Raw genomic sequence first — 18450 nt, 5'->3', positions numbered from 1 at the left:
ATGTTGATGAGTTAGTTTCTTCATCTGAACAGATTTGAAGAAATGCACCATTGCATCACTTGTCTATCAATGGATCCTCAGCAGTGAATTGGTGCCGTAAGAATGAGACTTCAAACAACTCATAAAAACGTTACAATAAACCACAAGTAAAAGACACAATTCCATTAAATGTATTTATGTCTTGTGAAGTGAAAGGTTGTGTGATTGTAATAAATGAATACATCACAGGAATTTTAACTTTAAAGGCCTATAAACACAACTCCATAATCCATAATAAAGCTTCTTCCGGTGAAAAAGTCCAGTTGTTCTCTCACATCTATATTCAACATCGTATTTGTTTTGTTTTCTTTTGTTAATGGTGCTTGATCTGAGTGTCGTATGATTTTTCACTGGAGAAAGCAATATTACTGAACTCTCATTCTGATGGGACCCATAATAATGGTTCTTGACTATTGTAAAATAGCCAATAAGGTTTCTTATACATGAAGTTACAGCTTTGAACCATGATATTTATTTGGTAGCTGAGTTACCTTTTAGAAGAACGTTACATAGCATATAAAAGGCCTAACTGACAATGATCTTAATTTTTTTAATAACTTAAAATGCACTGAGATTAATTCAACTGCTCTTATTTTCAATCTCACCTGTTTATCCACATGATTTAATTAATTATAATAGAATGCATCTATAATCGTTCACCATCTCTGCAAAACAAGGGAAGGTCACAAACACCAAAATCCTTTCTAAATATCCCGACATAATTAGCACAGTGTAAGTTTACACACCCTAGCCCATGTCATGGCTGATTATGAAAGAATATTACTCATTTAATAATGTGAGAAATCACCCTGAGAGACCAACACTGTGTTTAAGCTTAATTAGCACAGGGCCTTCTGTAATTAAGTTTTTGTGGAATCAGGATTAGTCTGTGTAAGGAAGGAGCAAACCGTATCTGTTTTGGCCCGTCATTTTTTAGGTAATGAATTGCGTAATTATTAAATTATATTATTAGGGCACTTATGAAGTGGGCCAGTGCATGAGAACTAATGAAATATATAATAATGTTACGCTGCAGTGGCTGGGGGGAAGAAAAATGAGTTTCTCAGTTTCTCTTTTTTTGTTTACTTGGACTCCTGGTTAACTGTAGGTTGCCACCTCCACACGTACTCTCCCTCTCTCTCTTTTCTCTATTGTTAAGGTGTTTTATCAGTAGGTCAAGCTGTGATTATAATGAAAGAACAGCAGGTATGTAGGCAGGTGAAAGGTGTTGGGATCGGATTCATTTAGGCTTTCAATGCACAGTCATTTTCTGTTGTTGACTGCCATCCATTCACTTTATAGAAATAGTTCTGTAATGCGACATGACAGTGAAGAGCATGTATTATAAGTATACAGATTATCATTTAAGTTGAAGGTTATGATGTGATTTATATATTTTAAATAATAAACGATCCAAATTTTTGTGTTTAATTGCACCTAAAATTTAAATTTTACCAAGTAATATGAAAGCCTGATGTTGATACCAATACTGATACCTATTAAATTATACTCTATTAAATGAATTTTCAATCTCTGTGGATACTTATAACCATTTAACATTATTTTGGACAATTATCATTTTAAAATTAAATAGACCTAAACTGCAAATGATTAGACTCTATCATGAATGTAATTAAAGTATTTTTGTCATCATTACTCTGTTTGCTTTCTGTCTGAAAGAGAGCTCTCTGTTTTTGTTTAGTTTTTTTTACGTAAGCTTATTTTATGCACTATTTTCTAAGCTAAATTTGTAGTAACATTAATGGTTAAACAGTATTTTTTCTATTTGCAACATCAGTATTAAATGTATGGTGCTTTATATCTGTATTCTATTGAATGGGTTTCACTGTACCGCCTGTGTGTATTTAAACAAGCTTAATTATTGAGACAAGCACATATTGAATAATGACAATGACTAAGAGTTCACCAGCCATAACTCCACAATTAAACTCCAAATAACTCACCTTTCTTAAATGTTTATTAAAGATTCAAGGTCCAAGTTTTCAGCAAACGCTAATTACTATAACAGAGACAACTCTTTTTTTTTTTTTTCAAGAAATGTAGGCAGTAGATGAACTATATACTGAATTAATGTAGTTTAAAGTGTTTTATTGTAAGAAATCACTCCCTGATCCTTGAAATGTTTATATCACAGCCACTCACTCTTCCAATCACAAAAATATATGCCCTGCTTATACTTTTCCTATCTGAGTCTCGCAGCGCCCTGCTATAATTTACACTTTTTTTATCTCCTTCTCTCTCCAGCAGCAGATGGAGTTCCTGTGCAGAAGGATGGGGAACAGGTACGCCAGCTGCCTATTACACTAACATACATACACTAAATTAGACAGATATCTCAACAACGCTGACACGCTTTGACACTCCACACCCCAAATTCATGTTTCGGGGGAAAAAAGCATCCTGCTCCAAGAAAGGGGCCAAGGTGTCCAAAACAGGAAGAGATTATCTCAGTTAGAGAAGCGAGCCAGCTCTCCTCCTTAACCGCAGAAAGACATTAGTGCATTAGCCTAGATAACAGCATGTAGTTCAGTGCTTACCTAACCTGGCTTGTAGATTGCTGTTATCGTAGTTAGCATTTACTTTTGGTTAAGTTTGTGTGTTTTGTGCCTCACACCCTTAAGAACTGACCCAGAAAGCAGGCTTATAGTATTTGCCTTCGGCTCTGCAGTGACACTGGAGACTGGTTCTGGGTCTGCGCTTAAGGGAGAGATGAGGATTTTGCTCAGTGTATGCTCAGTATCACCACTGACACATCACTTTGCTTGCTTTTAATTCTTCTTATGTATTCATACATATTGTTGATAGATTTGAATGAGTAAGGCAAGCATCAGTTTTATCTCACACAAAGCATATATATGAGATTTGCTCTCTCTCTCTCAGATTCCATATTTGCTTCATGAAGACAAAATATGTGAAATTCAAAAGGTTTTTTTATGAGATACTATGTTCTTGTTAATAAGTAAATGCACACGGTTCTTTCATCTGTCACCCTTTCTGATTCTGAAGTACCTGATTGAAGTCCTAATAACAACAAACAATTTAATTCGAAAATGAATTTAGATCCATATCTGACGCATATCTGAAACCAAACAAGAATTTCGGTTTATATCTACGATATTGTTTACATACTTACACTTTATACAGAATAGTGGCGGTTAATTTGTCTATTTATGCTCCGTCAACGAAAATAAGCTAGTTTAAATCAAAGCCAAAGCAGAGTCACTGCGAACCGGCGAGTGGTGGTTCGTTGCTCAATGAATCAATGTCTTTAAATGAGTCAGAATTAATGATTCAAATGACTCATTTATAAAAATAATCAAGCGTCACCACTTGCTGGTGTATCAATGTAACCTACAGAAATAATACTTGCAAAGAAGTAGTGCTGTCAAACGATTAATCGCGATTAATCACATACAAAATAAAAGTTTTCGTTTGCATAATATATGTATGTGTCCTTGTTTATTATGTATATATAAATACACACACATAAAGTATATATTTTGAAAATATTTACATGTGTATACATTTATATATTTATATTATTATCTTATATTTTACATTATATATAAATATAAATTAATAAATAAAGTAAATAAACGTATGCATTTAGCAGACGCTTTTATCCAAAGCAACTTACAGTGCATTCAGGCTATAAATTTTTTACCTAACATGTGCTCCCTGGGAATCGACCCCACAACCTTGTGCTGCTAATGCAATGCTCTACCAATTGAGCAACAGGAACACCCAAACATACATGTATACATGCTGGTTTTTTATTTATATATAAATGATAAAAATACACAATGCACACTCATATTATGCAAACAAAAACTTTTATTTTGGATGCGATTAATTGCGATTAATCGTTGGAGAGTACACACTTTTTTTCCTTTGGAGCAAGATGTTGGCTACTGATCAATTGTGTAAAGTAAATGTTCATTTTGATTTTGTGTTTGAAGTTTGTGCTCTCCAGGGGGTTCCCAAATTATTTTAACGACTTTCTTTTGTTGTTGTTGACTATATAACTCAGCATCTGATTTAATATACAAATATCAGACAGCTCTGAGCACATATTGCTACAAATGAATATGTACTTAAATGTAGTGCAACATCCACAGGCTTTTGTGCTACATACAAAACATCTGATCTGTAATAGTAAGTAAAGACAGCTCTCTGGGATTGATCCCTGTCCCTGAACCTTCCTGGCTAGTGTATCTCTTTACCTCTAAAAATAGTCAACATTACAGTCTATAACAGCATTCATTCCCTTCACCTACTGTGTCTGCAGCATGGACTATCTGCATTAGACTCCATGTATTTGATTTCTTTGTCACTGTGTTGTTGTTTTATTGTATTATAAAAACAAGTTTCTTATAGGCTATAGAAATAGTCTTGCTTTTAACATAAGCTTTGCTTATAGCTTTTATCTGTCCATTAGTCTATGCAAGGAGTGTGAGGCCGTAGTTTTTAATGTAAAATCTATTTTCTGAATGCTTCTGTGTGCTTTCCAAAGCAAACTTCACTATTACTATTGCTCATACCTACAGCTGGAGAAACTGAATAAACATTTATGTTTCTGCTATAGACATGAATGATACAATGTATCAAATCCTGCGGATTGTTGAGGAGAGATGTGTTATTCCTTTTCTAAGCCATCAGGCATGTGATTTTTACCTGGCAGATGATAAAACTAATAATTTACTCACCGTCATATTTCAATCATCCTCAACACAATAACTTTTTTATTCAGCATACCACAATAGAAGATTTTTTTTTAAACAATCGTTTTTTTCCATTCTTTGACAATGGACAACCACTGAAGCTTTCAAGGATGTAAAAGTAGTTGCTTCCTCTTTATCATAAAAGTCACCCCAAATGACTTGTGCGCTATATTCCACGACCACGTCAGCTTTGTGTGAACAGAACAAAATGTATATTTATAAAATGTATTATATAGTTTATATATCTCATGAACTCATATATATATATATATTTCTTTGGTGCCTTCCTGAGAGTAATTATTAAAGTCAAATGTATCAACAAATCATTCATTTGAGTCTGATCTTTGAATCGTTTGACCCAAAGCATGATCCATTCCTTTAGATTCAGCTGACAGACTCAATCGCAATAGTTTAACAGCTCACTGGTGAACACATTTTGGCCTGTTCCTTACACAAAGCTGTCATGTGGTGTCAGAAGACATTTTAGACAGCTGTATGGACCACTTTTATGATATACGATCATGGTGCTTAAAAGCTTTAGTTCCAGTTCACTGTAACTGCATGGAAAACAGCAACCATTATTTGTCATTTTGTATTTCAAAGTGCCAAGAAGTGTTTGGATTAACCTGAGGATAAGTAAAAGTGACTGAATTTTTTTTTTTTCCTATGTCACCTCTCTGTTAGTCCGGCCAATAAATCGGCTTCTCAGAATTTGATTTCCTCTCTGTTCTTTTTTATTTCTCTATTTCTCTTTCAACTTCACATGTTTTTAAAATGCCTTGTTCTGTCACAATCCCCTTCTCTCTCCTCTCCTTTCTCTGTGGCCGTCTGTCTTGCTCTCCTCTTTCTTCAACTCTGTCTATCCCCATCCCTTTCTTCCCCCATCCCTCCTTCCTCTCGCTCTCAGCATGGCCGAACAGACTTTTCATGGGATGGAATCAATGTAAGTGTTGTGAATATCATTCCTCCATTTCTTTCCTCTCATTATTTTCCTCTGAATCACAGTAGCTGTCTCCTATCTCACACCCCATTCCTCGGTTTGATCCGTCTCTCTTATGCAGTGACTTTTTGGTGCGCAGTAGTAGTTTTACTTTGTTGCAGATGTAAATGACAAAAGACTACCCTTCCCATCATGCAAATGGACTGAAATTTATTAGCAGGCTGTTGGGAAATGTAGTTTCACAACCTCTAGAAACCACTTTGCTAACTTTCTACCTCACTTCTCTCATCAACTCTTTCCTTTCCATAAACTTTCACCCACACTCAAAATTGTGCATTTCATTTCTGCTCCTGCCCCATCGAAACCATCTATTCCTTCACCTTTCCTATTTTCTGTCCCATTTTTCTCTCTTGAATTCCTTCCTTCATTTCAGTTGTCAATGGAGGACACAACTTCAATCCTCCCTCGGCTGAAGAAGCAGAACTCCAACGCCTATGGAATCGGCGCTCTGGCTAAGTCCTCTCTGACAGGTGTGTCAGGTGTGTGTCTGTCCTGTGAAATGGTAAACTGACCCCATGTTGACTCCAGACTGAGCTGGAGGAGATGGAGCCAACATGGACCCTTGTGGGTTTCCCTTTTCACCACCCGTTTCCATTTACAACACTTTCCAATGGCTCGTGCCATTGGTGAATTCCAGATCCAAATATGAATAGTTTCCTGAAAAGTAAACAATATGCTTCCCACAAAGCACTATTATACGGCTTTTCATGTTATCCTAAGCGGTGGTTGATGTGCGAGGCAGGTTTTTGTATGTAAAGTGGGGAGATCAGTCAGTGTGTGTCTTGTAATGTTGTTCTCAGACTCTTGTATCTGTGTTTTTGTCGTACTGTTGTGTGCAGTAAAGTGCAGTGCAGTCTATATCCTTCTCTGAAAGATCCTTTTCTTCACTTTTAATAATTCATGTTCATCATTTCATTAGGCATTACCTTAGAGCCTGGGAGATTTTAGAATTATCTCTGTATGTTTGCACTAATGCACTGGTAAAAAAAATATGTATAGATTCTGTCCAAATGGCAAAGAGCAATTGATTTTTTCTCTGTGTCTTATATAAAGTCTCCACATTTACTGGTATTCAAACAGATCGTTACAGCCTGGCTTTAGTATATCACAGATGTGCTGTAGCTTCATTGAATAAGCTAAAACTAATGCAGGAGAAAGTGTAAGGCTATTATGTTGTGTAGATTAGTGTGGAAAGAAGTCATTCTAGCAAGACAAATTCCCATCCCTTGCCACTTAAACTTGGTTATTTATTTTCCAATACCATAACCATCTACATCTCATTATAGAAGTCATTTTCATTTCCTTACCAAACAATCCTACACATATTTGTCAACAATAGAAACATTATAACACAGCACATGGAGAGGTTGCATTGGCAGTTGAAATTTAAAACATTAAAGGATAATAAAAAAAACACTTTTCATCATTTTAACAGACAAAGATTTTATTACAAATACCTTTATGACAAAGAGTCTTACAAATACCTCATTTTAAAAGTGAGAATTCTAGACGTGGAATTTGTTTTTCTCTAGATACACCAAGCTTTAAAATATTTTCTTGGGTAGATATTGTGTTTAAAAAAAAATATTTGTAAAACTTTAAGTTCACAAGATTGGTAAAATACAAATACAAAAAAAAAATACAAATTTTAAATTCAGTCTGTAAGAGGATAATATAGAGCAACATCTGAGCACACCAGTCTATTCCCATTTTCCATTTTACATTCACTCATATACCCCATATAGTCTCTGAGCACATGACCTCATACTGTAAAGCTACTTAATTTCTTCTCTTATCATTTCCCCCCTCTTTCTCTCCATAATCTAAAAAACGTCCTCTCATCGCCGCCTTACCCCATCATCCTTCCTCTGTCCGTCCCTCCACTTCAGGAGTGTCTCGCTCTATGAAGGACAAGGTGACAAAGCCGACAGCGATGGCCCAGGGGCGCGTGGCTCACATGATTGAGTGGCAGAGCTGGGGCATGCAGACGGTGGGTGTGGGGGGCAGAGGAGCGGGACGCACCTCCAGTCTGCACCTCCAACAAGAGCGCAAGCTGGAGAATGACGCATACAGTGACCTCAGTGACGGAGAGAAGGAGGCTCGCTTCGCCGCAGGTGAGACACAGAGTGTTTAATAGATAGAAAGACCTACACAAAATCTAGTGCTCAGAAATGACTGAAGACGCACAACATACAGAAGACCAACAATGTGGAAGTGTAACAGTGGGAAAGTCAATGGGAACCGAAACCATTTGGTTACTAATATGTATCTTCATTCCCCGGGCGCCACAGCATAAATGGCTGCCCACTGCTCCGGGTGTGTGCTCACAGTGTGTGTGTGTGTGTATTCACTGCTCTGTGTGTGTGCATTTCGGATGGGTTAAATGCAGAGCACAAATTCTGAGTATGGGTCACCATACTTGGCTGAATGTCACTTCACTTTCACTTTCAACAGAAGAAAGAACAACAGGGGTTTGGAATGACAAAGGGTGGGTAAGGGATGACAGAATTTCCCTATTTCTTCTCTAAGGGGTTAATCATGAGTGAAATAAACTGAGTGCATTTAATGTTTCTTTTGAAATGCTGAACTGTGTGAGAGATAACGCTATCCATATTAACCACTATCCATGTTAAGTTCATCTGCTGCTGAATGCATCATCATACCTTAAATATGACTATGAGAATGCGGCGAATGTGTCTGGGATGTTTGTTGCTACTGTATCTCTTATTCATGACACCATTTCTGAGATGACGAGGCTTCTTTATAGTATTTCCACAGTCAGGTGACAGAGATTAAGTTTGAGGTGTGAATAACCGTTTTTTTATTATTTTTATTATTATTATTATTTATATTAATGTGTCCATGAATTTGTCCATTACAGACTTTAATTTAAACATAAAAGAAAAATTTTATTGAAAAAAAAGAATTGTTTTGTATTAATTTGTTAAGCATATAAACTGTTAAAAATAACTTCAAAAAATACAAATTACACTTTTTTTCCCCCTTGGGTTAAGTATGAGGAACCATTCAAACGTGATTTTTAAAAGTTTTTGAAAGACATTTTACTCACTCAGCCTTTTGTAAAAATACAAAAATTAATATTGTAAAATATTATTACAATTTAATTGCTATTATTGCAATTAATAGATGTTTTCTATTTTAAATCATTTTAACATCTAATTTATTACTTTTTTTAGTCTTCAGTATCACATGATCCTACAGAAATCATTCTAAAATGCTGAAGAAACATTTATTATAAATCATATTGTTGAAAACAGTGCTGCTTAACATTTCACTCACTCAGGATCCTTTGATAAATATAATATTTTAAAAGAACAGCATTTATATATATATATATATATATATATATATATATATATATATATATATATATATATATATTTATAACAATGTAAATTCTTTACTGTCACATTGGATCATTTTAAAGTGTCCTCGCAGAATAAAAGTATCCATTTTCCTAAAAAGAAAATAAATTACTGACAACAACATTGTGAACAAAGGCGTATATTTGAATCTATATAACCCATACGTTGTCCAAACACAGGTGGTTTTAGTATTCGAGGTTCAAATTAATATTAGTCTCAAACATATAGCTAAAATTAGCCAATAATACCCTGTTACAATCAGAAGTTGAATAGCAATAACACCACTAGCATAAATACAAAATACAAACAAGTATCAATACACACATATTCATAAATGCAACTGTCCTGTTCTCACAATCTTACTTTAAAACTTTGCTATGCTAGGAAGCTTTGATGAGTTTTTATGGCCAACACTAAACAATTTAATCCTGAATTTTGTCAGGTGTGCTTCAGCAGTTTGCGATCTCTGAGGCGACGCTGTTGGCCTGGAGCTCTATGGATGGCGAGAGCACAAGTGCTGGATCGAATCAGGGGAGCGTAGCCCACCTGAGCGAGGCCAACCAGGAGAGCATCACCAGCCGAGGTACTGACTACATTTCCCAGCATGCACTTGCACTGCGCTTTAGGCTGGAAACCTAGCCTAAACTTGGGGATAAAATCAATTTAGCAACAGAACTTCCACGTCACAGTGTGAGCTCTGATGAGTGCTGCAATTATTCAGGCAGCGTGCTGTCATAAACCAGAATTAAACACGTTCTTTCTACAACTTAGCCCATCTTTCCATCGCAGCTCAAAAAATAAGGCAAGAGGATATGCTTGAAATCCATGACTAATTCCATAAGGACTAAAAAAATTAGACATTTTCTTATGTATTCCTTTGATATAGTGCTATGCTATGAGTTTTCTCTAAGAAGAAAGCTTTCCATTGAAAGAGTGAGGGTGGGATTGCTATATTGCAGCTGATTTGGAATGCAGTGCACATTGGGTATTGAATAAATGAATAACTAAAGGTCAGGGACCGGTGACTCCCAGGAGAATGAGAACTTATCCAGTGAACACTTCAGAACAGCCTTACAGACTCACATGAGAGCTCAGAACAACCAAAGCCATCTGCATGCCAAATGGCGACATGTAACAGACAGATAATGGGATAATTATGTCATACGCTAGGGCAGAGGTGTAACAAAACTAGGTTCACAGGCCCGGAAGTTTCAAACCAAAGGCTTTTATTAATCCAGATTGTAGTTTATCATCAACATCTGGAACATATGTCTCACAAGTCATAGAATATAAGTATGTAACCTGATTTCCAGCACCAGATAAAGAGTAAAATATGCTCTGCTCCAGAAACTAATTTACACAAAATAGATAAGATTAGATTTCAAAGGTTTTTGGGTCTTTAGGATTTTTAAAATTATTTTTGAAAGTCCCTTAGGTCTATATTCACTGAGGCTTCTGTCGGCATTTAAACCAAGTGAATATTACGAAATATTATTATAATTTAAAATAACAGTTTTCTACTTGAAAAAAATGAATAATATTTATTTAATATATATGTTTTCATATATATTAATCTATTTTCATCATTACTCCTGCAGTCTCCAGGGTAACATCTCTCAGAAAAGTTTTTAATAATATTATTTGAAATTGATTTTTTTATATATAACAATGTAAGTCTTTTCTATCACTATTGATCAATTTAATGCATCTTTGCTGAATACAAATTTTATTTTCATGCACATGCATTTGAGCAGTAAATTATATTATAGTAAAAAGTACTGCTGTTTGTATTTATGCTTATTAGTTTACAGTATTGCATAATTCCTCTTGAGTGACCTGTATTAAAATCATTTGTGAGTCTAGTTTTTTTTGCAGTAGAGCACAAATCACAAATGTATGGTTTCATTCCAGTAAGGATGCTGGCACAGAGGGTCTATAGAGAGATAAAGGGCAAGAGTAGAATAAGCTCAGTGGGCAGTCTGTGCACCAGTGAGTGTTGCTATGCTACATTACAAAGCCATTTCCTCACTAAATAAAGAATCTCATTTCTGCCCTGCTGGAGGGGTGAAAATGACTGAACACTCGTTTTAATTTCACAACGATGGCCATGGGGTATGCTGAGGCGAGAGGTTTCACCAACAGAAATAGAATGTGCAGTTATTATTATCCAACATTGTTTTATAATCAGATATCATTTAGAAATTATCTTGCTGTTGCATGCAGATGAGAATGAAAAGTCACAGCATTTGGCTCAAAGAGAAAAAATTGGAAATGGAAAAGGCTTTATCATGAATGTGGGCTCAAATATTTTGACATCTGCCCATTGTGTTCAATCAAAGCATCATAAAAGTGTTTTAAGAGCTCTGGCTGTAACATAAAAGGGAATCTAAAAGCAATCAAATGATGAAACAACATGTAAAAAAATATAATAAAAAAAAAAATTTTTTGTTGTACTTTGACCATCCTTTATTTTATAACTGAGGAATATTTTCTTTTCTTTTAAAGACTTTAGTTCAAACTTTAGTCCCTGATCAATAATAATGATTATTACATGAGTCTCTATAATACTTGATTTTGATTATATTGGTAATGTATTTGCTTCATACTGTAGCTGTGCTAGTTTCATTTCTCTCATGTCACTCAAACAATTTCAACTCGGCTCAATATTCCAAGTCCATTTATATATATATTTGGTAAGTAGCCATGAAATTATCACCAGACGACAATTCAGATCAGCACAGGCTGTGTGAAAAATGATCGAAGATTTAAAACTAGGATAAAATATACAGAATGTTACCCTTTATGTTTTAATTTGTCATATTTTTGTTCTTTTTCTCCGTCTCTTCCAGACCAGACAGTGCACCATTCCTCTGCAGAGGTGTGGCCTCACAATTACGTCTCCCAGGGTCTTTACTGCCTTTCTTCCTCTGATGCTTGGGAGCCAATTAGTAATGAACAGTCAGGTGTGGCCTCTCCTGCCACCGGTTCGTATGTCATGTCTGTCGGGACTGAGGGAGGATATGACCCAAATGCAGCAGCTCACTTCCTGTCCCAACAGCAACAGCAGCAGTATCAGATCCAGCACCTGCAGCAGATCCAGCAATACCAGCAGCAACAGCTCCTGCAGTATCAGCAACAGGTGAGTGAGAAAACTACAACTCCCAGAAGCCTCTGTAACAACGGGTGCATTACAGGTGAGTCAGAAAACTACAAATCCCATAAGGCCTGTTTCATATGCGTAAGCAGTGTGTAAGCTGTGCATGTTTATCTCATCATTAACATTAGCACACATCCAGATTTATTAATTTATTCAAAAGTGCAATTCAGTGACTTGCACTTAATGAATACACCTTTTTTATGATCAGAATCTTTGCAATTTCTGAATTAAAATTAATTTTGATTTTATGGGCATGAGGTCAAACATTTTAGTGTGACACAACTGTCCTGATATCATAATAAATAAATAAATAAATTCTCGTCTTGAAAAGAAACCTTTAAGTTGTCTGACAAGTTCTTTTATAATTAGAAAAAAAAGAAATATGAAGTAATGGTTAAAAAAACATGGCTGAAAAAGAAAAAGACAAATAGTAACACTTTACGATAATGTCCTATAAGTTATTTAGTTGGTTCATTAACAATAAGCAATATACGTTATGGTATTTTTAATCTTTATAAACATTAGTTAATAAAAATAACTGTTTATTGTTTGTTCATATTAGCTTGCCTTCACTAAATAATATTAACAGATACAATTTAACTTTAATAATTTATTTGTAATACTGAAATTAATATCAACCAAGATGAATAAATCTTCAAAAATGTATATAATCTTCAAAACAATTAATTAATCTTATTAGTTAATGTAACTAACAATAATCAATACGTGTTTTACAGTATTTTTAAATCTATATTAGTTAATAAAAATAACCTTTTATCTCATTTTCATTAAATAATATTAATAGCTACAACCTTTAAATTGAATAATTTTTCAGTAAATATTGAAATTAACAAAGATCAATACATCTTTTTCAAAGTCTTTTTCATTGTTAACTCATGTTAAGTGTTATGGAAAAAAAAAAAAGTGGACAAAACTCCCAGTAGTCCTTTCATAATTATGGCCAAATTCTCAATTTGGAAACCCATAAATCACATTTTTTTTTGTACAGGGCTTATGTTGCAGAAACACTGTCAGTGTGAAAGCTCACATTTCACTGCTGGTTATATATGCTCTATATTATTGTGTTTGTGACGAATAAAAAAAATCTTGAAAAAGCAAAATGTGCAACTTCATCGCTTCACATCAGTGTGAAGCAGGGACAAAAGAAAGCTCTACATCATCATCTCCTGTATTAGTAAAGGAGGAGTCATAAAATGTATCCTCCATATTCCTCTGCAACAAAAGTTTGTTGGCACATTAACATAAGACTCCCATAAGGCTGTGCTGCAGCAGATCTTATATTACAATCAGCAACAGGTAAGTTACAAAACTACCAATTCCAATTAGCATCCACCGCAAGGACATCTCTTGCTCTGCTGTGCAGCATCATGTTGGTGTTGAACAGCACAGGTCCCAGCGGTCATTTCAACAGCAGCCCCAGGATCAGCAGTGAGAGCAGTAAAAACTTAATCAGGTTCCATCATTCAGACATTAATCAGAAGCCATTGATCGTTACAGTAAATGAGGTCTCGCTGGAGCAAATGGGGAATAAAAACAATACAAATTCCATCAGCCATTGCAATTGTAACACAACAGAGTAAAAAATCTCATTTCTGATCTCTGTATAAACCTTTCAAGACTCACTATGAGCTCTTTGATTGCTAAACGATGATATACCGGTACGCTTCTGTAGAAGACATCGTTCACTGTGGTTTCGGCTTGATGTTCAATTAACTGCCCATTTCATGAAACAAATAAATCATCTAACCGAGTCAGAAAAATTTCTTTGAAAATTGGATAAGATAAATGAACTCGCTGGTAAATAGTTTTTAAGCATGACCCTCACTCTATTTGTGTACTTTTATCTGAGAACTCTTTTTTATTATTATTAATGCACTTGTTTTAAATGTGTTTAGATCCTTAAGACATTTTTTATTTGAAAATTACAAATCTGATACGGTAAAAATATTTGTAAATGTATGATGATATGGTGTAAATTTGTAATTTTAGGTGCTGGTTGTTTCATGGCTGGTTGGTCCATGTCAGTTTTTTGGAATAAATAACATGAATGGGGAAAGAGAGGCAGCTGAAAAAGTGGCTTGCACACTTTTACCGCAATGGCGAATTAAACAGTTTTTCTGTGTGTTTGCAGATGATAGAGCAAAGACTACAGAGTGCCACTCAGTCTTTACAAGCTACTCCCAACAGCACCATCCACAGCCTGCCGCCCCGCACTCACCCCCCATTAGTGGATCTGTGGGGGGCAGCGCAGACAGAGGCCTATCAGGCAGACATGTTGGGCTACATGGGTATGCCTGTAACAGTAGATGGAAATCTAACAGCCCCGACAGAGGAGATGATGACAGATCACTCACCTTTACTGGAAGCCCAGGAAGAGGAAGAGATCAAAGTGAGTGAAAAAATAAATCAATAAAATGTGAAGTAAATGACACTTAAGCCACACTTAAAAAATATCTGAATGCTTTTGCACTAAAATCTAAATATTAAGTGATATCGGTTAGACTCTTTTCAAAAAATAATGGCACTTTTCTAGTCATTTGGATGTTTGTCTTGACCAACTGGTCCCAGCATAATATTCATGTACTGTACAGACCAAAAGTTTGGACACCCCTTCTCATTCAAAGAGTTTTCTTTATTTTCATGACTATGAAAATTGTAGATTCACGCTGAAGGCATCAAAACTATGAATTTACACATGTGGAATTATACATGGAATTATATACATAACAAAAAAAAGTGAAAAAACTGAAAATATGTCATATTCTAGGTTCTTCAAAGTAGCCAGCTTTTGCTTTGATTACTGCTTTGCACACTCTTGGCATTCTCTTGATGAGCTTCAAGAGGTAGTCACCTGAAATGGTCTTCCAACAGTCTTGAAGGAGTTCCCCGAGAGATGCTTAGCACGTGTTGGCCCTTTTGCCTTCTGTCTGCGGTCCAGCTCACCCCTAAACCATCTCGATTGGGTTCAGGTCCGGTGACTGTGGAGGCCAGGACATCTGGCGCAGCACCCCATCACTCTCCTTCTTGGTCAAATAGCCCTTGATGCCTTCAGTGTGACTCTACAATTTTCATAGTCATGAAAATAAAGAAAACTCTTTGAATGAGAAGGTGTGTCCAAACTTTTGGTCTGTACTGTATGTTTGAAGTCAGTTGCCCTTAAGTACAAATGTGTCATAACAGAGTAACCACAAGTCTGGTTCATCACATTAACATTGAACATCATCCACTTACAGCTGAAAACTACACTGTCTAAAATGACTGATGGTAGTGTTAATTAAAACTATCAAAAAACGTTTTTGTAAATTGCAATAAGCCTGAAATAAAATATAAATACAAATATTAGAGATGATTATGAGAATATTAGACTGGCCGATAATTGGCAGTTTTTTTCTACACCAGATATTATTTGTAGCACGCCACCCCAGTAATCTCAAAGATTTTTGTGTTTTCTTACTTCTGTCTATTCTGTCACGAAATTCAAACAATGAATGCCACTTTGATGGCTTTAATTGTGACAAGACGGATCACTGTAGTGCCTCAGTTCAAGCGCCAGTGCATTTTAATACATTTTAGCGTGCAATGAACATGAATGAACATCCAATCGGTATCGGCAGATATCCTTCTGGATAATACGCTAAAAGCATGAGACATTTAGTGTAAATTTTTAAAAACTGAAATAAAAATTATAAAAACAGAAACAGAAAAACAATAGAAAAAGCTAAATAGACATATTAGAAAACTAATAATGACAAATGCAAATTATTAAAACTTAAACTAAAATTCTAATCAAAATATGAATAATTACTATAATAGTACTTAATTCATATTTCTGTTAAATATTGTCTTGATTTTAGTAGTGTACTGTATTTATTATTTTTTTCATTTAAAACCTAACCTGTTTATGTTTAGTGAAAAGTATATTTGTCCTTTTATGTTGTAGTTTTCATGTTTTGTTGTGCAGTAAATTTTACACATTGTTTAAATGTCCAGCGTTTTGGGGGGCCATGTAGATTTTAGATATAATCTTGAATCTAAGTGTTCAACAGCTCCACACAGACTTGTGATGCTAAGCATCAAATAGAAATGTCAGAATGTCAGCACCAAAATCTCTGGAGAACAGCATCTCAGTAGAAAGTTAATAAGAATTTATATATATTTATATATATCTGTCAGCAGCTTGAAAAGTATGCATCCTGTTGAAGTTTTCTGTAACTCCTTTCACTGTTGGAATCGGCTCTAAATCACAGTCAGAATCAGTTACAGCTACAGTTTAACTTTTCCAGTGCTTTAGTTTGTAATATCTGTGCCAATAGCACCACTAGGAGGAACTGCAAAAATAATGGCTGTTTCCAGACAGGTTTTTTAAACACTCTACCTGGCTGCTATTGGTAAGGCAAATGGATAATCAAATCAGCACAGTTTTTAAAGAGTGTGCAACTGCGCATGTGCATAAATGTGTAAGGAACCTCGGAGTATGACATAGTAAAAAACCTGTGAAGAACCAGTGAATTAGCAGTAATACTTCACCACATGTGAGTGACGTCACTAATGACAGACCTATATTGTTGAGCCAGTTTTTCAAATAATGGAAGTGTGACTAAGGTTTCATCATTACTAACTAGTTAATACTGTATGTTCAACAAGGCATCATACAGCAGTTAAACAGCAACTTACATCGTTGTATTGGAAATGCATTCCTGGTCAGGTAGATCACACTAAAGATTTCTGATAGAGCTACAAAGTTTAGACATTTAATCAGAAACAACTTATAAATGACTTAACTGAACTACTGCAAAAGCAACTTTCAACAGTAGCTTGTTTATTTGAGTCCCAAATGTTATTTGTCCCAAAACAAAGCCTGTTCAAGTCTCAGACCAGCCACTAAACAGAATTACAACACAAATGTTTCCAAAGTTTGTTTTCCATTTCCATTTAGTGCCACTGTTGGCACAGAGATTGAACACTGTGGCTGTAAACAGGAAAAGACACGTACCCAGTCTAACATCCAGCCTCTTTTCCAGGAGGAAGACATTACGTTATGCATGGAACCAGAACCAGTGACATTAATTCCATCTCCAGTAACGCAGAGAGAGGAAGTGACCTCATTGGGAGGAAGCAGTCCAGGTCAAGCCCCTGGAGAATTCAGCACAGAGCGCAAGGCGTCTGATGTCTCACCGTCTGTAATTGAAGAGCTTGAGGAAAAAGAGGAGGAGTCTGAATCGTCATCTGTAGACGTCACGGCATCCAACTAAGTGCCGGCATGAGACTTGAGCTTGTTTTGACATTTCAGTCAACTTAATCAAACAATATCAACTCCTATTTCAGGAATCGAACACCATTGTGATGGAATTCAAGTGACTGCTCGAATCCAAAATGGAAAATCAGAACTGAAATACTGCACTGGTTACATGAAAACTATTCTTCTTCTTATTATTATTTTTTAAGCCTTATATTATGGATGTCTAAAAAAAAAGGAAGGCACAGAATGGGAAATCCTTGGGACTTAGAAGGGAGAGAATAAGGAGAACCAAGTTGGAGGTATGTAATTCAGGACGATGAATATGAAGAACAGTCGGTTAAATATGTGCATGCTTTTACAAGGAGTGATGGCACTCGTTATTCAAAAACAAAGAAACTATAGTTAAATGATGATGATAATATGATTATTTTCTAAGACAAAAAACTAAAAAAATTTAATATATAATTGTAAAATAAACCGTAACACAAGTTTTTACAACCCATGCCCTTCAGAATTTCAGTTCCCACACAGCATAAGAGGTCAAATGCACTCAATATAACACAAATTATCCATTTTTCCTCTTTATTTTCCCCCAATTTACTTAAAAACACAATCCTTTACACATAAAAAACAAGATTTGGTAGTTTATGACACTGCTGGGAGAAACACTGGTTCAATACAGAGGTTTCTGTGCTGTGAAACATAAAAATCAATTAACTGAAACAAACCACTGCACAGCCCACACAGTTCTGTTGGCTGTTTATTCAGTATGCAAGTATTCAAAACCTCAATAACTCAAGCAAATAGATGTTGTACGTACCAATCAAAAGTTTGGGGAACCCTCTTTTTGACTAAGACTGCATAAT

The 18450-nt window shown here is 35.4% G+C and overlaps 1 protein-coding gene across 13 annotated transcripts in view; it reads left to right on the top strand.

Moving 5' to 3' along the window:
* The window catches only part of fam131bb (family with sequence similarity 131 member Bb), a 33210-nt gene extending 14760 nt beyond the window's left edge, over window positions 1-18450 (top strand). For 2 of the 13 annotated variants that reach the window (XM_059567451.1, XM_059567445.1), the window contains 8 exons: window positions 2305-2342; window positions 5689-5724; window positions 6155-6260; window positions 7671-7895; window positions 9610-9750; window positions 12017-12306; window positions 14477-14734; window positions 17367-18450. In XM_059567451.1, coding sequence (XP_059423434.1) covers window positions 2305-2342; window positions 5689-5724; window positions 6155-6260; window positions 7671-7895; window positions 9610-9750; window positions 12017-12306; window positions 14477-14734; window positions 17367-17597 — 1325 coding nt within the window. In that variant the 3' untranslated portion in view covers window positions 17598-18450. Of the gene's footprint in view, window positions 1-2304; window positions 2343-5688; window positions 5725-6154; window positions 6261-7670; window positions 7896-9609; window positions 9751-12016; window positions 12307-14476; window positions 14739-17366 lie in introns of all 13 variants that reach the window. The other 11 variants (XM_059567446.1, XM_059567452.1, XM_059567453.1 and 8 more) reach the window with 8 other exon arrangements.

This window comes from Carassius carassius, chromosome 15 (genome assembly GCF_963082965.1).
Source record: "Carassius carassius chromosome 15, fCarCar2.1, whole genome shotgun sequence".
Taxonomy (NCBI): domain Eukaryota; kingdom Metazoa; phylum Chordata; class Actinopteri; order Cypriniformes; family Cyprinidae; genus Carassius; species Carassius carassius.
This window is presented reverse-complemented; position numbering and strand designations above follow the sequence as displayed.